This window comes from Erythrolamprus reginae, chromosome 9 (genome assembly GCF_031021105.1).
Source record: "Erythrolamprus reginae isolate rEryReg1 chromosome 9, rEryReg1.hap1, whole genome shotgun sequence".
NCBI classification, from domain to species: Eukaryota; Metazoa; Chordata; class Lepidosauria; order Squamata; family Dipsadidae; genus Erythrolamprus; species Erythrolamprus reginae.
In genome coordinates this window covers 25,459,240-25,482,242 of record NC_091958.1, presented here as the reverse complement: position 1 = coordinate 25,482,242, position 23,003 = coordinate 25,459,240, and the positions used below count along the sequence as shown (strand labels likewise).

The 23,003-nt window shown below is 43.6% G+C and overlaps 1 protein-coding gene across 1 annotated transcript; it reads left to right on the top strand.

Moving 5' to 3' along the window:
* Positions 1–1,521: 1,521 nt before the first annotated feature.
* On the top strand, positions 1,522–22,319 carry OSGIN1 (oxidative stress induced growth inhibitor 1). Its single transcript, XM_070760555.1, has 6 exons — positions 1,522–1,628; positions 10,120–10,226; positions 13,020–13,156; positions 14,043–14,234; positions 19,197–19,288; positions 20,135–22,319. Exons 2-6 carry the CDS (start codon positions 10,169–10,171, stop codon positions 21,111–21,113), a joined length of 1,458 nt encoding a protein of 485 aa, XP_070616656.1. The 5' UTR covers positions 1,522–1,628; positions 10,120–10,168; the 3' UTR covers positions 21,114–22,319.
* Positions 22,320–23,003: the final 684 nt, after the last annotated feature.

The window sequence follows — 23,003 nt, the reverse complement described above, 5'->3', positions numbered from 1 at the left end:
GCATATAAATCCAATAAATCTAATCTAATCTAACCACAGTTGGAATTGCCACTGAGTGATATGGTCATTAAGTGAGTCATCATATGACTGTGGAAAGGAGAAGGAAGAGAAGGAAAAGGAGAAATGGGAGAGGAGGAGAGAGGAAGAGGAAAAGGGAGGAGGAGGAGAGGGAAGGAGAAAGGAAGGAGGAAAAAGAAAATATTGAGAAAGGAAGGCAAGAGGAAGGAAAAGAAAGAAATGGAGGGGAAGGGAAGGAAGAGGAGAGGAAAGGGAGGAGAGGAAGCAGAGAGGGGATAGAGGAGAAACAAGAAGAAATTGAGAAGGAAAAGAAAGAATAAGAAAGAGAAAGGAATGAAAAGGAGGCAAAGCAAAGAAGGGCCATATGGTTCCCAAGTATGTGGCCTAACTGTGACCTCGGAGTGACCAGAAACCAGAGATTATCCCCCCTCTGATCCTCCCCACCTGTCCGCTGAGTCAGAAGCCATCTCCAAAGCTGGATAGGAGGGGGCTTAGGCTATCCCTGGCATTCTGGGGGTGGCAGGCTGGAAACTACCACTTTCCCCTTCACACCCAGAGCTTTGCAGTTTCAGATCAGAGTCAGAATCAAATAGTGGTGGAAGGGACCTTGGAGGTCTTCTAGTCCAGCCCCCTGCTCAAACAAAAGACTCCAATACTATTTCAGATAAGTGCCTGTTTCTAGACTATTTATTCATTCATTCATTCATTCATATTTTCAAATTTTATGTTACGAACAACAATAACACATAACAAAGTGTCAAAACAATAATTACAGAGTTATATAATAAATCGGTTTTGATCCACAGATTATTGGATTCATAAGAAATTAAACAGTTCCATAGATCCTTATGAAGAATTCCCTTTGTCAGAAATAAATATTCCTATATTTCCTATACAGTATTTTGTTGGGGGAAAGATCAGAAGCAACATGAGAAAAAAATTTTTTACTGAAAGAGTAGTAGATGCTTGGAACAAACTTCCAGCAGAAGTGGTTGGTAAATCCACAGTAACTGAATTTAAACCTGCCTGGGATAAATATAGATCCATCCTAAGATCAAATATAGGAAATAGTATAAGGGCAGACTAGATGGACCATGAGGTCTTTTTCTGCCCTCAATCTATCTTTCTACTATCCTGTTCTGTTCTATTCTATTCCAGCAACTAATCTAGTCTTTCTGTTCTGTTCTACCCTATTCAGTCCCTGTACCTGTTCCAGGAGTGGTCTTACCAAGGCTCACTAAGGCAAGGAACCCCTCAGCCCGCCCCCACTCCCGCTTCCCAAACGGTTCATTACGCTGCCCGGAAAGCCTCTTTCAAGTGGCTGCCGGCTCGGCTTTTCCCCTCCATTCATAAAAAAGGAGCCGGCGTGCCGGGGGAGGAAAAGCGCTGACTCACGCGACTGGGAGTTTTGCCTAACCCCGCCCCGCGGGGCCGAAGCCACGCCCCTTCTGCACTCTGCGGCTTGCCCATCTCGAAACCCCCGTCTATTTAAGCGGCGGCGGCGGGGAGAAGTCGCGGAGCGTCTGGAAGGTGCCGGCGATTCTGGGTCGGTCTGAAGCCGAGCGTCCGCGGGGTTTTCTAGAAGTCCGGGTCGGGTTCCGTTCCCCAAGGTAAGGCGGTGCTCGGGAGCTTCTCCCCGCTGTTGGAAGCGAGGGCTTCGGTCGGAGACGCAGGAGAGCGGTCGGTGCGCTTGGCACCGTGTGTATGAATGGCTCCCCGCCCTTCTCCAAGCGGGCGCCCTCCCTTGGAATTCCGCACGCCGATTTGAGGACGGGGGGTGTGTGTGTTAAAGGAAGCAGCCTTTTCAAAGGCGTGGGATTAAAAATAGGATTTATTTCCAGCCGGTTTTGGAAAAGGTGCAAATGCATAGAGCAGAAATGTCCCGGCTTTGGCACCTTTAAGACTTATGGACTTCAATTCCCAGAATTCCCCAGGGCTGGCTGCCTGGCTGGGGAATTCTGGGAGTTGTAGTGCACAAGCTTGAAAAGTTGCCAAGGTTGGACATCTCTGCTATAGGAATAATATCTTAAAGCTGGGATCCCCAAACCTCCACCTTTTCAGACTTGTGGACTTCAATTCCCAGAATTCCCTGTTGCTCTCTGGCTGGGGAATTCTGGGAGTTGAAGTCTACAAGTCTCAAAAGGTGCCAAGTTTTGAAGACCTGTGACTTAAAGTTTGGTTCATGGGAAATATTTATCCTCATTTGTGCTTGCTTGCTAAAGTTGCTTGTGTACCTGCAAGTGAAAATACATAGAATAGAATATAGAATAGAAAATAGAATTGGTCAAGCATGATTGGATACACAAGGAATTTGTCTCTGGTGCACAAGCTCTCAGTGTACATAAAAGAATCATAATTTATTTATTTATTCATTGGATTTTTATGCCGCCCCTCTCCGCAGACTCGGGGCGGCTAACAACAGCAATAAAACAGTATATAACAAAATCCAATACTAAAAACAGTTAAAAACCCATATATAAAAACCAATCATACATACAGACATACCATGCATAAAATTGTAAAGACCTAGGGGGAAGTGTATCTCAGTTCCCCTGTGCCTGGCGGCAGAGGTGGGTTTTAAGCAGCTTTCGAAAGGCAAGGAGGGTGGGGGCAATTCTAATCTCTGGGGGGAGTTGGTTCCAGAGGGACGGGGCCGCCACAGAGAAGGCTCTTTCTCTGGGTCCCGCCAAGCAACATTGTTTGGTTGACGGGACCCGGAGAAGACCCACTCTGTGGGACCTAACTGGTCGCTGGGATTCATGCAGCAGAAGGCGGTCCCTGAGGTAAGGTAGAACACTTAAGGATAGCCTGGCTCCAAATAAGCAATCCAATCATATTAGGAACCAGTTAATATAAATTTACTTTGAAATTGCAGTGCACCATTGCAAAAAATAATGAACTATGTTTGAATGGGTTTGCCTTTCCTTGGCTCAGTTGCAAGCTCAGGGACCAAGGCATTGTGGGAGCTGTAGTTCTAGAAGGCACCAGGGATCAACTTGGCAATTATGCTTTGAAACCGTTCCAGCGAGAGCGCCACATGTGTGGGATGTTGGAGTCGGCCAAGTGAGATGGCCCAGCCAAGAATATTATGTAATATTGCGCCTGCAACAAGAGAAGAGCACTTAGAGGGAACAGGCTAATCAGTAAGAGAGAGAGAGGGAGAGAGAGAGGGAGGAGTGGAAAGATACTAAGCAAGGGACCCAGCCAAAAGGTCAAAGGCAGCTTTTCAAGAAAAGAAAAGAGAAAAAAAACCTTTGACAGGTTCTTCAGAGCAATGTTTACAATTGTGAATTGCATGGGTCAAGATTAGGAAGAAAAATCGGGCGTGGGTGGGTTTGCATTAGAAACCAGGAGATGTTGAGTTCTAGTTCTGCATTAGACATGAAAGCAGGCTGGGTAACTTTGAGCCTATTACTAGGACACTGTGACTTCTAGTCTCCTATTAAGCATGGAAGCTGTCTGGATGGCTTTGGGCCAATGACAAGGAGACTGTGAGTTCTAGTCCTGTTTTAGGCATGAAAACTGGCTGGCTGACCTTGAGCCAGTCACACTCTTTCAAAAGAGAAACCCAGCAGGTTCTGACAGGTTCTGGAGAACCAGTAGCGGATATTTTGAGTCGTTCAGAGAACCAGTAGCAGAAATTTTTAATAGTTTGGAGAACCGGAAAATATCATCTTTGGCTGGCCCCGAAATGGGATGGGAATGGGGATTTTGCAGTATCCCTCCCCTACCAAGCTCACCAAGCCACACTCACCAAGTCACACCGTGCCTACCAAGCCATGCCCACAGAACCAGTAAAAATAATTGGATTTCACCGCTGGCCTACCCTACCTCTCAGGGTGGTTGTTAGAAAAACAGGAGAAGGAAGCTATGCTGGATATGTTTGCCACTTTGAGTTACTTGTAAAAACAATAAAGGCTGAATATAAAAATAATTAATTTGTAATGCATAGGATGAACCAATCAATAGACCAAGATCTGGACTTTGCTTCCCTGCCTTTCGGAAAATCTGAGCTTAATTAGATTTGTATGCCGCCCCTCTCCGCAGACTTGGGGCGGCTTGTTAGTTGAACATTGACGGCGTTTATAAGCCTGCCGTAGCCATCTTCCACAAACCAGCATTTTTTCTGAACCCAACCAGCAGCTGACCCAGGGTGACAGCAATGGAGGTGCAATTTTAGGTCCCAGGGTGATGGCAATGGAGGCTTAAACACGACTCCCACAGTCTTAAAAATTTAAAATAGGCACATACACTAAGGCCATGCTGTACCACTGATATCGAATGTTTTGCATGGGTTTGTTTCCAAAGAATTGAATCCTTATGTACCAGAAAAGAAACAATCAGGAGTAGTTGAAAAATAAGATCTTTTCTGAGCCAGTCTGAAAAAATTAATCAGCTTTCAACACACTGAGACAGATAGGTGGCAGGTTTTCCTTCTCTGTTTCAGTATCTCTTACTCTTCCCCGTCAATTCTGGGAAGTTAGCACCAACGTTCTTAGATAACTGTCATACCAACACCTTCACAGGCCCACTGATAAAAATGCTCTTCGTCTGGCTTCTTTCCAGGCCAAAGCAGTGATAGGGATCCATTAGGAACTTCATACTGTCTGTTAGCAGTGTAACTCTTCAAAACCAGAAAAGAGGTCAGGCTTATAGTTGATAGGGACAGGAGAAACCTACAAAAGACCATCATTCCAACATCATAAATGGTTCAGATCTGGCCAGGTGCAGGAGGGAGAGAAGAGAGGGACAGAGGAGAAAGGGAAAAAGGACACAGAGAGAGAGGAGAGGAGAGAGAGAAGGAGAAAGAAAGAAAAGGAATTCTCCCAAGAAGTCCTTGACTTACAACTCCAATTGGGGCTAAAATTTCTGATGCTAAGCAAGAGAGTGAGTTAAGTGAGTTTTGTTCCATTTTGTAACTTTCTTGCTCCGGTTGTTTAGTAAATCACTGCGGTTATTAAGTTACAACACAGTTGAGTGAACCTGTTTTCCTCATTCATGCTGCTCGGCAGAAGGTTGCAAAAAGTGAGTCCGAGAAACTCCAATTGTCCGAAAGGAGTTGGGTGATTTATACATTCCACAAATTAAATTATATAAATATGAGTCGGTTGCCAAATCACCTGAATTTTGATCACATGACCACAGGGATACTGTGATGGTTGTAAGTGCGAACAACCGTCATAAGTAACATTTTTCTGTGCTGTTGTACATAATTTCAATCGGTCACTCAACTCTTGTAAATCAAGGACTAGCTGTAGAGGAGACTGTTGCGCAATGGCTTCAGAGATTGCTGATTGCAAAAGTGCACCAGCGTGCCTTCCGTCCCCTGTCGTAATGTTTCCTTTATTTTTTACTAGTACCATGCATATGAATATAGTGGTACCTCTACTTAAGAATGCCTCTACTTAAGAACATTTGTAGATAAGAACCAGGTGTTCAACATTTTTTGCCTCTTCTTAAGAACCATTTTCTACTTAAGAACCTGAACCCAGAAAAATTCCCCAGGAACTTTGAGAGCGGCACGAAGGCGCGGCCAGTTTCCTACCATTCCCCCCTTTAATTCCAGCCCTCTCATGCTTTTCTGGGCTGCCAGAGGAGCCTTTCGGTGGCGCTTAAGGAGGCTTTGGCAGTCCAGAGTGAACGAAGCATTTTCCTTTCTCTGGAGAGGGAATAAACCTCTGCCAGTGCCCAGAGAAAAGAAACACTCCCTTCGCTCTGGGCAGCCGAGGAGTCACCACAGTGAAGGAAAGGCGCCAGCTACAAAGCGAGCGAGCGAGAGGAGAGCCTGTCAGCAGGGGAAGGAAGAGGCAGCAGGTAGCAGCAGTCAGTGTATGGGAGGCAGCCTTGCGCCAGGTGTATTGGAGGTACGTGCTCCTCCTCGCCGCCTCAGAGTCCCTCTTTTTTTTTTAAGCCTTAAAGTTTTGGATTTTTTTGATTCCCCTCACCTTACCTTCTTTCTTCGGCAGCGACTGTCCTCCTCCTCTTCTTCTTCTTCCTCCTCCTCCCACCCAAATTCCGAGCTTTTATTTCTTTCCTAATGGGTTTGCATGCATTATTTGCTTTTACATTGATTCTTATGGGAAAAATTGCTTCTATTTGTGAACGTTTCTACTTAAGAACCTGGTCACGGAACGAATTAAGTTTGTAAGTAGAGGTACCACTGTACTCTGGCCCTGAGCTATGTAGGGCTTTAAAGGTAATAACCAACATCTTGAATTATGATTGGAGACCAATAGGAAGCTTGTGCAGCTCACGAAGAATTGATGTAGTGTGGGCGCACCCACAACAGTTCGTGTAGCTGCATTCTGGACCAACTGTAGTCTCCGCGCACACTTCAGGGATAGCCCCATGTAGATTGCATTACAATAATCCAGCCTTGAGGTGATAAGGGCATGAGTGACCATGAGAAGAGCCTCTTGATCAAAGTAGGGTCACAATTGGTGTACTAGTTAAACCTGTTTAGAGGTCCTCCCTAGCTACAGCTGTCAGGTGTTGATCTAATCTTAGCTGTGGTTTTGGTTCTTCAGATCTTAAATTTGTCCCATGTGTTCCATCCCCCCCCCCCCCCAATTTTTATTCTTACAAGTAAAATTCCCATCCATCTGCACAGGCTCTAACCAATTTCTTCTTCTTCTTATGCCCTATCCCTCATCGGACATTGGCGATCATGTTGGCGATCCTATTTTTATCAACAGCCGCACAAAAAGGTGCTGCTGATTTTTGTCCAAACTGGACCCTTAGCTTTTAAAGCCACAATATTTTTTTTTCTGCATGGACCTCTTTTCTTTCAATCTTTCCGGGGAGGATTAAGTGAAATAAGGTGTATTTTCTGAGTGTCGCATCACATCTCCAAAATATTCTAACTTTCCACTTTTTAATGGTTTTGATGGTTTCCCAGGCGGTTTATCACCTCATTTCTCATTTGGTCAACTAACCATCTAACAGCCACCTGTCAATCCAACATTTCAAATGCTTCTAGTCTCTTCGAGTGGCTTTCTGTCAAAGGCCAACTCTACACTCCAAAGAGCAGGATAGAAAAGATATAGCATCTGGCAAGCCTGTTTTTTCCTATAGCCCAGCTTGGGGAGAATGATGCTGTTGAGTCCTTGGGTCATGAAGATGCTACAGAGGAAACATTAGGGATGTTTTTTCCCCATCACCATTACTATGGGTGGAACATCTGGGGGATTCCCAACAGATGCTTTGAAGAATGAAAGCACTTGACAGTCCGATAGAGAAATCTGTTAGTTCTGTTTCCCATGTTTCTGTGGGTTAGCTGTGTCTTAAGTTTAAGTCACATACAGTCAATTTGGGGAAGTTCTTTTTTGTAAGAAAGGAAGTGCGTAAAATTGCCACCCATTTTTCAAGATGCAGTGGTTTTGTACATGAAATTGTTCCTAATGCAGGAGAAACCTCTGTCTGTCAGTAGACCTTATTTTGCAACATACCATATGTGAACATCATCTGACAGCAGAAATGTCTCTTCAACCTTGCGTTGTGTAGCAAGTGGGAAGTCTACTGCTGGCTGCACTTCTAACAAGAATTCTCTTGCTTGCCAGACCTATATCTAGCCTGTTTCTCGGTTTACAGTTCTACAAATTCTCAAGGAGCCTGATCATGGGGGCTAGAGATATTACGCAACACATCTGGAGAATACCAGATGGAAAATAGCAACTGACCAGTTATGGACAGGAAGACAAATGTCACACACAGAATTTGAGGAAGATCTGTTTTTTCTTCCCTGGTGGTCTGTGGACCACTGGTGGTGTGTGAGAAAAAAATGAGGTAGAAAAATTATTTGCATTTTTTATATTGCACTAAATCAGGGCCCTTCAAACTACAGCCCCTGGGCCAGACACATACAATGAATGTGTTGCTGCAGTCTTGTGTGGGTTGGAGGGGGGCAGAAATTCCAACTCTGGTTCTTCTTCCTGATGCAGGGCTTTGGGGGAAGGCTGGAAGGAAGTTCTGCTGGTGGTGAAGAGCCAGAGGGCCTTGGTTCCAGTGGGACTGCCCCATGGCTTGGAACTGGCTGACCATCTCAGCCCATTGAGCCTCCAGGTGCCGGTACCTGGCCTTGCACTCCTGCAGGTGTTCCCTCTGCTTGGAAAGCCTATGCTCCTAGTCCTCAATGAGGTGCTTCTGCTGAGCCTCCTTCTCGGTCAGATCCAATTTGAATTGAGCTGTTTTGCCAACTCTTTCTGGTGGGGGCTCCAACAATTGCTTCAATTGGAGACCTCACCTACAAAAAGATATTGTTAAAATTGAACGGGTCCAAAGATGGGCTACAAAAATGGTGGAAGGTCTTAAGCATAAAACTGATCAGGAAAGACTTAATGAACTCAATCTGTATAGTCTGGAGGACAGAAGGGAAAGGGGGGACATGATCAAAGCATTTAAATATGTGAAAGGGTTAAATAAGGTTCAGGAGGGAAGTGTTTTTAATAGGGAAGTGAACACAAGAACAAGGGGGCACAATCTGAGTTTAGTTGAGATCAGAAGCAATGTGAGAAAATATTATTTTACTGAAAGAGTCGTAGATGCTTGGAACAAACTTCTAGCAGATGTGGTTGGTGAATCCACAGCACCTGAATTTAAACATGCCTGGGATAAACATATATCCATTCTAAGATAAAATACAGGAAATAGTATAAGGGCCGACTAGATGGACCATGAGGTCTTTTTCTGCCATCAATCTTCTATGTTTCTATGTTTCCTATTGGGGCCCTAAGGTGCCCAGGCAGGCAGGCAGGTGAGGAGTGGCTGGGAGGAGAGGGGTGCGTAGAGGCTAGCGAGGCACTCCTTGACGTGAGTTATTTTGAGTTGGTAACGCCCACCCAACCACATGACTACCTAGCCATGCCCACCCACCAAATCATTAGGCAGATCATATTAGTAGTCCATGGGATTTAAAGGTATGAATTAAGTGGTCCCTAAGGTCCGAAAGGTTGGGGACTCTTGGCCTAAAGCACTTCCTATTTTTGTTTTTTTAGAATACAATACAGTTATGAAATTGAGATGTTTCCAAGCGGTTGTTCTGAGATCTGTAAAAGGGATATAAAATATAATATGATGTTATATTATAATGTTATAATATTGTAAGTAATACTAAAAGAGCTAGTTTGGTCTAACGGTTAAGACGCCAAGCTAGAAAGCGGGAAACTGTGAGTTCTAGTTCCATTTTAGCCATGAAAGCAGATGAGTGATTTTGGGGCCAATCACCAGGAGACCATGAGTTCTGGTTCCATCTTAGCCATGAAAGCCAGCTGGGTGTCCCTCTGGCAGTGACTCTCTCTCAGCCCAACTCACCTCACAAGGTTGTTGTTATGGGCAAATAAGAGAAGGGAGATTTTTTTTGTATATATTTGCCACCTTGAATTATTTGTAAAAATAATAAAGGTGGGATGCAAATAGATAAATCAATAAAACAAATGCTGCTTTCCATATGGTGTTATCTACAATAACAACAGATAGTACTTGTGTCTATCAGGCATAATTTCGGGTGGTGGTCAAGGCTAGAGAAATCAGGAGGCAGTGAATTCTAGTCTTGCTTTAGGAATAAAACTCGGCTAAGGTGACTTTGGACCAGTCATTCCCTCTTAGCCTGACCCACCTTACAATGGGGAAAACAGGAGGGGAAAGAACTATTAGGCCTTGAATTATTTATTTGAAAAATTATAAAGGCGGGATAAAAATAAAATCACACGCAACGCTTGAAACATAAAGTTAAATACTTTAGCTGAAATAAGAGAGAGTGGGTAGAAACCTAAGGAAAGCTGATCGCTGTAAATTCTCAATTGTTGAATATTTGCTAAGGTCTTGTATTCAGTGAGCTGCATTCTAATCAGTAGTTAATTGCTCATATGCAGTGTAAAAATATAAGCGGTGCCACAAGGATGTGAAAAAAGGTGCTTGCAGGTGTGAAACTAAACACTTCCATTGTGGGCAGATTTGGGGTTGGACTGGAGAATTTGCTAACCTTCTCTGCTTTCTTGCTTGATTGTCTAGCTTTTGAGTCTTTAGTTCTGTGCCATCTGCTCAGGGAGGGTCAGAGAAGCAATAATCCATGGTCCAAATATTTGTGTGGCCTTATCATTACAGGCAGGCTGGGAGGTCTTTGAACTCTGCTGGCGGAGTGGAAGAATAAGCCATGTTTCATGCACATCTGGAACGGGGCAACACCAAACCTCTTCCCGTGGTCATTATAGGTAAGTAGCTCTGGGAAGTTATCAGCAGATACAAGCACACTTATCTTCCCAAGCCACCCTGTTCTTATCAGACTCAAGCTGCTGCAGCTCCAAGAATGATGATTAAAAAAAGAACTTCTATTAATATTCTCTCTCTCTCTTTTTCTCTCTCTCTCTCTTTCTTGCCCCTTTGTTTCAGTTTCCTGCATTTTTTATTCCTTCCTTCCTTCTTTCCACTCCTTTCTTCTTCTTCTCCGTCCACTCCCCTCTTCTCTGTCAACAAGAGAAACAACTGTGGATTTCCTGCTTGCCTTCTTTGGCTTGTCTCATGTATAAAGTTTTTAGAAATATTGAAAACAAATTGGATTAAAGATCTTGGCCTCTCCCATTCACACGTAAATTGAGGTTGTCTGCTTTTCAGCTTGACTAGGGAGATCTCTTCCCTATTGGAGGTCACGACTGGATTTGTAGATGTAACCATGAGTCCTTTAGCAGAGCAGGGAGGGGAGGAATATTGCAATGGGAAAGCTGTATTATATCAACTCTCTCCCATCTACATAAAATCCTTTGCTTCCTTATTAAGTATGAGCCAATGACGTGTTGCAGCTGCCAAAACCCCCAGTGCCGCTTAAGTGCAAATTGAATTTTCCTACCTGTAAATGCAAGCATTAAAGATTTCTGGAAACTACCAAATGTGCTATTTAATTTAGACCCTTTGGGACGAGTGCTTTGGCGGTGTGTGTGTGTGTGTGTGCTTGTAACAAGAACCGAGAAGGGTGGGGAAAATTGTGACTTCCAGCTGTTTTTACAACCTGGGGCCTGTGCCAGAGAGAACACAATCCCTCCCTTTCTTGCTGTGTCATGCTGACCGGCTTCTCTGCGTGTTACACAAGCTCTGATGCTTCCTTTTCAGCCACGAGGTTCCTGCAGCAAAGAGTGACAGATGGTTCTGTGTGGCAAGAAAAGCTGCTCTAATAAGATTCTTTATTATTGCCATTGCATGTGTAAACACAGTATCCCCCATACAGTGGTACCTCTACCTAAGAACGCCTCTACTTAAGAACTTTTCTAGATAAGAACCGGGTGTTCAAGATTTTTTTGCCTCTTCTTAAGAACCATTTCCTACTTAAGAACCCGAGCCCAGAAAAATTTCCCAGGAAATTTGAGAGCAGCACGAAGGCCCGGCCAGTTTCCTGCCATTCCCCCTTTAATCCCGGCCATCTTGGGCTTTTCTGGGCTGCCAGTGGAGCCTTTTGGTGGCACTTAAGGAGGCTTAGCAGCCCAGAGCGAACTGAGCATTTTCCTTTCTCTGGGCGCTTGGAGAGGGAGTAAACCACTTTGCTGTGGTGACTCCCTCACGTAGCCTCCCATACACCTAGCGCGAGTTTGCCTCCCGGGGCATCTGAGCAGAGAAAGGCAAAAGGGGGCACTTCACCCCGGCCAACTTAGCTTCAGCCAAACCAAGGAGTCACCACAGTGAAGGCACTGGTTACAAAGCGAGTGAGTGAGAGGAGAGGGGAGCCCTTCAGCAGGGGAAGGAAGAGGCAGCAGCAGCCTTTATGACTGTTGCCACATCCTTTTTTGTGACCAGCAACAGCAAAGTCAGATTCACTTAACCACCAGGTTACTAATTTATCAACTGCAGGAATTCACTTATTATCTGTTGCCAAGCAATGTTATAAAGTGAGGCAAAATTAACTTAAGTGTCTCACTTAACGACACAAATCTTTTGCTCAGTTGTCTTCATAAGTCAAGAACTACCGGTATTTGCAGGGAAACACTGGGACATTGTCACCATCATAAATACTTGCCAATTTCCAAGCATCTGAATTTTGATCATCTGACCATAAGTGCACACTGCAATGGTTGTAAGTTTTAAAAAGTATTATTATTATTTATTATTAATTAGATTTATATGCACCCCTTCTCCAAAGACTCGGGGCGGCTCAAAATGGTCATAAGTCACCTTTTTCTCTGATTCCAAAATAAATTTGAACTGTTCAGTTGAAATATCTTCAGGCGGGCTAAGTTTGCAACTTTGATTTGTCAGGGTTTGCCATACAAAAGTTCCTTCTCTTATTTCTGGCTCAGAGAACCGTATGAACCGAGCCACTGTGGCACAGGGCTCCTCCGTGTGAATTATGCCTCTTGTAGCTCTGTAAGCAAGCCAGATGAATTTCTAAGCACTTGGATTCAGCCAGTCCTTGAATTTTACTTTGATGGCTCTTGATTAAGAACTTCAAAACAAGCCTAGCAGATCTGTTTTGATAATTCTGTGAAATTAATTAATTAATTTGTTTGCTTGTTAGTTAGTTAGTCCAATACACAATGAACAGTATACACAGTACTCCAAATGTGGTCTCACCATCGATTTGTACAGAGGCAATACAACACTTGCTGACCTATTTTTGATTCCCTTCTTATAATCATGCCAAGCATGGAATTTGCTTTTTTACTGCTGCTGTGCACTGGGTTGACATCTTCATTGAGTTGTCCACCAAAACCCCAAGATCCCTTTCTTGGGTTGTCTCAGAAAGCTTGATCCCCATCAGTTGGTAGGTAGTATAATTGAGGTTCTTTGCCCCGATATGCATAACTTTGCTTGTTGTGACGGAGTCACAATGATGGTCTTTTCATTCCAGAGAAATTGGTTTGACACAAGATGACTGGAAAACAAGAGGAAGAGGAAGGAATGGGGGGAATGTTCTTCACCACCTTGTGTTATTTATGAAAATAATAAAGGCAGGATGAAAATAAACAAATATATCTGGAGCTTGTAACCTAATTTGAATCCCCTTGATTTCTGTCTTTCAGGAAATGGTCCCTCAGGAATCTGCTTGTCCTATCTCTTGTCCGGCAACATTCCCTATGTCAGAAGGAACTCCGTCCATCCTAATCCGATCTTGCAAAGGAAATTAGAAGAGACTCCAGAGCTTCCCATCATAGATCAGGTTGGTATAACCCAGACATCTGTGGGGTGATTCGATTGGACAAACTCTTCGATTAGACAAACTCTTCACTTTTGCAAAAACTAGGGGGCTATCCTTTAGTCCCAGGGTTTCATCATGGGTGGCAAAGTAATTGTAATTATAATTATATAAGAACCGCTTGGTCTTTGTACAATATGGGAAAAATGAAGAAAGACAAAAGAGATATTTAGGAAGATACAATATGGTGCAGTAATGGATAGAGTTACATTGAAAATTTAACTGAAAGTGACACAAAATATTATCAAACAATAACAAATATTATTTACCAGTGGTTGGGAAAAAAGAGGTGGAGATAAAGAATAGAACCTGTATTGCTAAGCAAATTAAATACCCAGACAATGCCATGTTTATTAAGCAGTAGCTTGGTGCTGATAAGTGAAAAGGAAGGGAGACTAGTATAGATCTATTTCGAGTTATTATGCTCTCATCAGCTAGCCATACTCTTACTGGGATTTGAACCTGCAGACTCTGCCTTGCAAGGCAGTAGTTTTAACCTCTAGACTACAGTCTCCTCTGTTTCACCTCCAAGTGCTTATTTCAGGGTTCAAAAAATATAAGACAGGGTCTTATTTTGGGGGGAACATGGAACTGTTGTAAACCGAGGACCACCTGTAGATAAATAAAATTAATATTGGCTCTCTAGATGGCGAGTATATGACAACCCATGAGCTTCAATTTAAGGCTGTTCCATGGCTGATTTACAATGAGCTTTAGTGTTTGCCATTCAGTATAATCTGGAAAGTTTATCCCCTTTTTAATCTATCTAGATTAGAGCAGGCCCCAGACTTAAAGTTTTCAGTAGTTGTGTTAGGAATCACCCATCAAGACCTCTTGTTTGTCCCTATAGGATCTGGAGTATCTATCGGAAGGTTTAGAGGGTCGCTCTTCCAGTCCAGTGGCTCTCCTTTTCGACGCCCTTCTGCGTCCGGATACGGACTTTGGTGGGACAGCCGATTCGGTCCTCACTTGGTGGCATGAATCTGACCGAGCGATCCCTCATCTGGTTCTTGGCAAAACCTTCCCTGGGGGAGCTTGGCATGTAAGTGGAGCTCAAGATCTTAGCATTTAGTACATGGGGCATCGGATATTAGAGTCGGAAGGGTACCCTGGGTAGGAGGCTCCACATCCGTGATGGTGAACCTATGATACGTGGGCCACATGTGGCATGTGGAGCCATTTCAGAGGGTACGTGAGACCTTGGGCCTGCTGATTTTCGGCCTTGGGAAAGGCTGTTTTGCCCTCCTGATGCTTCAGGGTGTCCCTGTAGCCCCAGAGTGCAAAAAAACCCCACTGAATGGACAAATCGGAAGTTTGGAAAACACACTTCCAGTTTGCCTGTTGTGCTGTTTTTTGCACTCTGAGGCTTCAGGGGTGGGTGGATTGTGCATGTATAGGGGAGAGGAAAGGGGTGTGGGCGTGCATTCTAGTGCAGACACAGACACACACACACACACACACACACCTATTTTTGGCACGTGAACCATGAAAGGTTCACTATCACTGCTCTACAACATTCCGGTCATGTGGTTGTCCAATCTCTTCTTGAAAGCCTCCAGTGATGGAGCATCTACAACTTCTGGTGGCAAGCCGTTCCACTGGTCAAGTGTTCTCGCTGTCACGAAATGCCTCCTTCCTTCTAAGTTGCTTTTGATCAGTTTCCATCCATTGTTTCTCGTCCTGCCTTCTGGTGCTTCAGAGAATAGGTTGACCCCTCATCTTTGTGGCAGCCTCTCAAATGCTGGAACACTGCTGTTTCCCCTGCACTCTGACCTATATTGGCTCAAGGGTTTGCTTTCTCCAACCTTTGCGTTTCCTATTTTATTCCACAGTGAAAAAATTGTTTATTTTGCAGGCACTTTGAGTTCTCTTTCCTGGGGCCATGGGTGGGAAATGGTAGGGCTAGGACAGTGATGGCGAACCTATGCCATGGATGCCGCAAGTGGCATGTGGAGCCTTATCTGCTGGCACACGAGCCGTTGCCCTAGCTCAGCTCCAATATGCATGTGTGCCGGCCAGCTGATTTTTGGCTCGCACAGAGGCTCTGGGAGGGCATTTTTGGTTTCCAGAGAGCCTTTGGGGGAATGGGGGAGGGCATTTTTACCCTCCCCTGGCTTCAGGGAAGCCTTTGGAGCTTGGGGAGGGTGAAACATGAGCTTACTGGGCCTACCAGAAGTTGGAAAACAGGCTGTTTCTGGCCTCCAAAGAGCCACTGGGGCATGGGGGAAGCTGTTTTCGCCCTCCCTGAGCATTGAATTATGGGTGTGGGCACTCGTGCATGTGCAATAGTGCACATGGACGCTCTTTAGGCAAGAGGGAGAAAAAGTTCGCCATCAGTGTGCTAGGATGAATGGGTAGTCTTTCCATTACTCCAAAGACTTCTTGGCTGTCCACATTTCCTAATGTGAAGATACTTAAAACAGTGGTAGATGATCCCCCTCGATGAGTTTCTTATGGATTGAATAAAAATAAGAGCATTCCTCGCCCTTAGATCCCTTCTATCCAAATGAAAACCCCCCGTGTTCTGTGAAATTCTAAGGAATCCTGGAACTCTATGGAATCTTCTCTGAAAGATAATCAAAATAGAATTAAGACCACACAAAGTGTCAGACCACTTTTTAAGGCCTTGGTAAGACCACACTTGGAATATTGCATCCAGTTTTGGTCCCCATGATATAAAAAAATATGTTGAGACCCTAGGAAGAGATGAGCAACAGAGATGATTAGGGGGGCTAAAACACACGAAGAACGCAGGAACTGAGTATATCTAGTTTAATGAAAAGAAGGACTATGGAGACAGGATAGCAATGTTCCAATATCCAATATGAGCCGGGGTGCCGCAGCAGGTAGAGTGCTGTACTGTAGGCCACTGAAGCTGACTATAGATCTGTAGGTCAGTGGTTCAAATCTCATCACCAGCTCAAGGTTGACTCAGACTTCCATCCTTCCAAGGTGGGTAAAATGAGGACCCGGATTGTAGGGGCAATAGGCTGGCTCTGTTAAAAAGTGCTATTGCTAAGATGTTGTAAGCCGCTTTGAGTCTAAGGAGAAGGGTGGCATTAAAAAATCAAAAAATAAAATAAATAAATAAATAAATCTCGGGTTGCCACAAAGAAAAGGGAGTCAAAATCAAGCTATTTTCCAAAGCACCTGAGGATAGAACAAGAATGGGTGGGAACTAATCAAAGAGAGAAGCAACTTAGAACTAAGGAGAAATTTCCTAATAGTAAGAACAATCAATCAGTGGAACAACTCGCCTCCAGAACTTCTGAATGCTTCAACACTGGACGTTTTAAAGAAGAGATTGGATAATGATTTGTCTGAAGTGATGTAGGGGGTTGGACTAGAAGACCTCCAAGGTCCCTTCCAACTCTGGTATTCTATTAAGATCAACTTTCCTTTTATCAGATTGATTGAGATCTGGTGGTGGGAAAAAGATATATTTTGTTTTTTGCACCAAGCTGATGTAAATCAAGTTAAAGCATAACCCAAGTTTATACAACTTGTCTAAACTCTAAAAGTTTGGCCAAACTCTAAAAGTTTGGTTAGCGTGGGATGAGTTAGAAATTGTAAACTGTTCAGAGTTTGAACCCAAAGAATAATTAAATACAAAAGACTCACATTTTAATTTTGGTGTTAGTAGAAAACATCTGAGCTACTTCCAATCCTTTTTTTAAAGTATTGTGAATTTGAAATAATTGAATGTCAAGTTCAAAGCAAGCGTTTTGAACTTAAAATGGGCTCTTTCAGAGCTAGAGCATTCCTGGAATGGTTGAACCAGTGTCAAAACGCTTCCAGTAAATTTAGGACATCTGCTGGAAGTTAGATAATACAGAAATGTTTTAGATTATGTGTCTGCTGGACTTGCCATCTTGTTTTTCTTCTTCTTCTTTTTAAATAGTTTGCTTTTTGTTGCATTTTGTTTATTATATTACTGTTTTCGTGCTTGGTGTATCATAACTCACCAAATTGCATGAAAGATTAAATAAAATTTTCAAATATATAATAGGCCATTTTGCGGTAAAAAATGTTTTGCGTGCTTCTATTAAAGAACTGGTAAATATGGTTGGCATTTCAATTTATCTACACTGTTCTTATATGCCTGCCTTGTATTTATTGGCACTGATTTTCCTAATGGCCAAAACAACCACCCCCCCCCCTATACTACCTTAAAAATTTGACATAAAGTGTAGGTACTCATTGAATTACAATCACAATTGAGCCCAAAATTTCTGTTACTAAGTGAAACATTTGTTAAGTGAGTTTTGCCCTATTTTGCAATTTTCCTTGCCTCAGTTATTAAATGAATCACTGCAGTTGATAAGTTAGTACAGTGGTACCTCTACCTAAGAATGCCTCTACTTAAGAACTTTTCTAGATAAGAACCAGCTGTTCAAGATTTTTTTGCCTCTTCTTAAGAACCATTTTCTACATATCTCTACATATTTCCTAGGAAATTTGAGAGCAGCACGAAGGCCCGGCCAGTTTCCTGCCATTCCCCCTGGGTTTCTCTCCCTGGTGCAGTGTATGGGAGGCAGCCTGATGCCAGGTGTATGGGAGGCGCGTGCTCCTCCTCGCCGCCTCAGTCCCTCTTTTTTTTTTTAAGCCTTAAAGTTTTGGATTTTTTGGATTCCCCTCACCTCACCTTCTTCCTTCGGCAGCGACTGTCCCCCTCCTCTTCTTCCTCCTCCTCCCACCCAAATTCCGAGCTTTTAGTTCTTTCCTAATGGGTTTGTACACATTATTTGCTTTTATGTTGATTCCTATGGGAAAAATTGCTTCTACTTACAAACCTTTCTACTTAAGAACCTGGTCACAGAACGAATTATTTATTTATTTATTTATTTATTTATTTATTTATTTATTTATTTATTTATTTATTTAATTGGATTTGTATGCCGCCTCTCCCCAAGGACTTGGAGTGACTCACAACATATACAAAGACATAATAATACAAATAATCCAATTAATAAACATAAAAAATCTTTAAAAATTCTAACTTTAAAAACTTTCATTAAATAAATCACACTAAAACATTCATTGGTTAGGGGGAAGATCTAAGAACCCCAGGCAACAAATATGAGTTTTTAAGCTCATTAAAACTTAAGTACCACTGTAATCGGGTTCTTAAGTGAATTTACCTTCCCCGTTGACTTTGCTTGTGAGAAGGTCGCAAAAGGGGATCAGATGGCCCTGGGACACTGCAACCGTCGTAACTACGAGTCAGTTGCTAGGCATGAATTGCGAAAAACAGCCTAACAGACAAACTGGAAGTCCATTTTTCTGAACTTACGGTTTCTCCTTTGGGCCATTTTTCTCACTCCAGAGGCTTCAGGAAAGCCTGAGGGTGAAAAACGGGCCAAGTTGGGCATGCATGGCTTGGGTTGGCACGCAAGAAGAAAAGGGTTCTCCATCACTGCCCTGCATCAATTGCTTTATTGCCTCCAGGTAGTTTCCGATCTCAATTCAAAGTGTTGGTTATGACCTATAAAGCCCTACATGGCATTGGACCAGAATACCTCCGAGACTGCCTTCTGCTGCACGAATCTCAGCGGTCGATTAGGTCCCACAGAGTTGGCCTGCTCCGGGTACCGTTGACTAAACAATGCCGTCTGGCGAGACCCAGGGGAAGAGCCTTCTCTGTGGCGGCCCTGGCTCTCTGGAATCAACTCCCCCTCAGAGATCAGGATTGCCCCTACTCTCCTTGCCTTTCTTAAACTTTTGAAAACCCACCTATGTCGCCAGGCATGAGGAAATTAGCACACCCCTTAGCTATTGAGGTTTATGCATGGCTTGCTTGGTTTGTATGATTGTTTTTTATAAGGGTTTTTAAACTGTTTAAACTGGGATTTGTATTCATTGTATTGTTTTCATTGTTGTGAGCTGCTCCAAGTCCTCGGAGAGAGGCGGCATACAAATCTAATAAATAATAATAATAATTTCCAGAACTGGATTTATGTTCTAATTTTATTTTTTCTTTCTTTCTTTCTTTCTTTCTGTGTAGTCTATCGAAGGATCCATGTTCACCCTGAGCCAAGGAGATTGGATGGGGCTCCCTGATGTTCCATTCAAAGAATGGCTGTGCAAGAAGAAAAGGTAGAAATAGCTTCACATCTGTGGGAAACTCTGATTAAACCATGGCTTTATTCTCAACCCTTTGAACATGACCATGGAAGGAACTGGATAGCTTGCCTTCAGAAGTTCTGGGTACTCCATCATAGGAGGTTTCTCAAGAACAGATAGCCATATTTATTATTGATTGGCATGGGATCTCTTGGTTTTGAGGAGGGGGTTGGACTAGAACAGAAGGCAAAAAAAGAAGCAATGGATGGAAACTAATCAAGGAGAGAAGCAACCTTAGAATTAAGAGGAAATTTCCTGACGAGGAGAACAATCAATCAGTGGAACAGCCTGCCTCCAGATGTTTTTGTACAATTTATTTGTATCCATTAATAAAATGCTTTTAAAATAAAATGCTTTTAAAATTGTTGAGCTCAAAACCCTCGCTTTAGCTTATGAGTTATGAGTGGCCTCCCTTAGATTATTAATCTGTCCTGGTCAGGCAAGGGTTGTCATTACCGCTGCTACCGGTACCCTGTGCATGCAGCTTCGGGTGGGTCTCTGGCGTGCGTGCATGTGTGTCCCAGCAAGATTTTGCTCCTGCGCATGCGCAGGAAGCAAAATCTCATAGGACATGCACACACATGAAATGTTGGCGTTTTTTTGTTTCCGTGGATGCGCGGAAGCAAAATAAATCACCAAAATTTTGCAAACATGCACGTCATCTCGTAGGATTTTGCTTCCTGTGCATGCTGGGAAGCATGCACGCAGGCCCGAAACCCATAGCTGTGCACGCAGCTCCGGTTTACTACCGGTATGTTGTCCCCTACTGTTCCAGTAGGAATGCAATACGGGTTCTGATCCATATTTTATGTTCTACAGGGGCTTCAGAAACAACAGGGCAACTGCTAGCGACATAGTCCAGTACTATCAATATTACGTGGCCCAGAAAGGGCTGAAGAAGAACTTCGTCTGTGGAACTCTGGTGACATCCGTGAAGAGACTCAACTTGGATCCAGAAGAGAGCTACGGCGGTGAAAATTCCAAGGACAGCGGCTCAGAGTGGGAGGGAAACAGGGACAACCTCTTTCAGGTTGACGGATTTGTCACCAACCTCAGGGGCACTCATCCCTTCTCGGTTTATGCAAAGAATGTGGTCCTGGCCACGGGGACCTATGATAGCCCAACCCAACTTGGGGTCCAAGGCGAGCATCTCCCGTTCATCCATCACACGCTGTCCGCTCTCGAAGAAGCCATCAAGAACAAGGAGGTGGGTGTCATGTCAGACCCAATCTTGATCGTAGGAGCTGGCTTAACGGCTGCCGACGCAGTCCTCTTTGCCCATCATTATAACATTCCTGTAATCCACGTTTTTCGCCGTCGAGTCAATGACCCAGCCCTCATCTTTAACCAGCTCCCAAAAACAATGTACCCCGAATATCACAAAGTCCACCAGATGATGAGGGAGCAGGCCAGCCCTTACTCAGGACCCTATGAACATTATGTCAGCCTTCCCGAGCATCACGTCGTCTGCTTTTTGGAGGACCGGAAGTGCGTCTTTGCGGACAAGAGCGGCCGTCAGAAAATACATCCAATCTCCATGGCTTTTGTCCTCATTGGCTCCAACCCCAACCTCACTTACTTGCCCAACAATGGGATGGACTTAGCAGTTGACTGCGAGCAGCCGGTCAGTTCCAAGAGGAACCCAATAGACGTTGATCTCTTCACATACGAGTCCGTTCATGAGAAGGGTCTCTATACTCTAGGGCCATTAGCTGGAGACAACTTTGTGAGGTTTGTACAAGGTGGTGCTTTGGCAATTGCTAGTTCTCTGCTGAAGAAGAACAAAAATCCTCCTTAATGCTGGCGAATGTCACCTCTCCTCTGAAGGATGACTCTGGGCCAACTTTTTGGAGAGTGGGCATTGGGTGTGTAGCTGTGTGTTGCAGATATGAAGTCTCCTTGAAAGCCTACAAAATGGGCAGGGCTAGGCCAGGTTTTCAGTCCAAGAAGAAAACAGCAGGACCCTCGCAGAATGTTTGATTTCTTAACCCCTCTACCTCTGAGAGTAGAGATGGGTTAGGAAAGCTTGACTAGGCCCCATGGTGCAAATCAGAAGTTGCCTCAGTTAAATCTGAAGCCAGCAATCTCTCCATGTGGACAACCTGAAGATCTCTGAGCATATATTCTGAATTGCAGTTCAAGCATTGGTTGCATCCAAAATAATCCCTTTTCTCATGTAACGTTGGGTGGTGGTGGCTTTTTATTAAATAATGCATCACATTTTGAGACTCTCAAAATGAATTGGAACAGATTTTCAGAAGATCCAATGAATGCACACCAAAGAATTGGAAGATCTCTAGTTCTCCCAGGCCACCTACGCATAGAAGTGCCTTTCCATTATAAATGGGGGGGTGGAAGGTAGCTTGGCATCCAACTCTGAAGTCTGAGACAGACTCAAACCAACTGTCCAGATATATGCAGAATTCTCCAGTCGTCATAGTTCTTTCTGAGATTTGAAAGCTTTGGGGGGGGGTAGGGGGTTAATCTAGGACAGGTTTGGGGGGGGAGGGGGTTAGTCTGGGACAGGGGTGTCAAACTCGTGGCCTGTGGGCCAGATGTGGTCACACACTGACCATCCCCGTCCCAGTTTTAGCAAAGGGGGGGGAAAAGTCATGATACACTACGTGACAACGCTCATTTGACATCCCTAATCTAGGAGTATTTAAACTTGCATTTACAAGCTGTCTGGGATTATGGTTGCACAAACCATTGTGTGAATGTTACAATGAGCAGTGGAAACCCAACAGGCTACAGTTTCTTCCTCTTCTTAGAAGCCAAATTCAAACAGGCAAATCAATTTTGGATGCTACCACTCAAAAAATCTCAGGATGTTCTTTAATGATATTGAGGCAGTGTTGCTGAGAATGTTGAATTTTGTCTGTAAAGTTAAATGTGCTACTCATTTGTAAGTAAATTTTGTAAAATAATGCCCCCCCCCCAAAAAATACAGAACATATATTTTGTACATGGCTATTTTTAAATTAAAAATAACCAGATTTCTACAGATTCATTCTTTTTCTATTTGCAAGTAAGCCACTGTTTCCTATGCGTTCTATTTTGAGGGAGAGGTATGTGGATTATTTATCACTAATGTTAGTACTTGGCAGGACACAAGGAACATAGCTCACAACTCTGATACTAGAGGCAGATCCCTTTACTGGGGATGACGATTATTTTTTTAACAAGAAAAGTTTTCACCAATTTGGCATTTTTAGAGAACCTGTTCATACAAAACTAGCTATGTTTAAATAATTTCCCCTATGCTTTAAATAATTTCCCCTATGCTGTTTACATTCAATCACTGTGGATTTACCAACCACGTCTGCTGGAAGTTTGTTCCAAGCACCTACCACTCTTTCAGTAAAATAATATTATCTCACGTTGCTTCTGATCTTTCCCCCAACTAACCTCAGATTGTGCCCCCTTGTTCTTGTGTTCACTTTCCAACACGTCCCTCCTGAACCTTATTTAAGAAGATTCCCTGAAGCCATTCAGTGCAAAAAATGGCGCAAAAGAAAACTGGAAGTTCGGAAAAATAGACTTCTGGCTTACTCATTTTGCTGGTTTTTGCACTCTGAAGGCTTCAGGAAGCTTCCCTGAAGCCTCCAGTGGTCAAAAACCAGCACAACAGGCAAACCGGAAGTCCATTTTTCCAAACGTCTGGTTTGCCCATTTTCCCATTTTTTTC

Bases quoted from the DNA above. Each gene is read 5' to 3' on its own strand.
- OSGIN1 (XM_070760555.1), top strand. From the start codon at position 10,169: ATGTTTCATGCACATCTGGAACGGGGCAACACCAAACCTCTTCCCGTG. The intron at 10,227-13,019 runs GTAAGTAGCTCT...TCTGTCTTTCAG, and splicing joins TCTTCCCGTGGTCATTATAG to GAAATGGTCCCTCAGGAATC. The intron at 14,235-19,196 runs GTAAGTGGAGCT...CTTTCTGTGTAG, and splicing joins TCCCTGGGGGAGCTTGGCAT to TCTATCGAAGGATCCATGTT.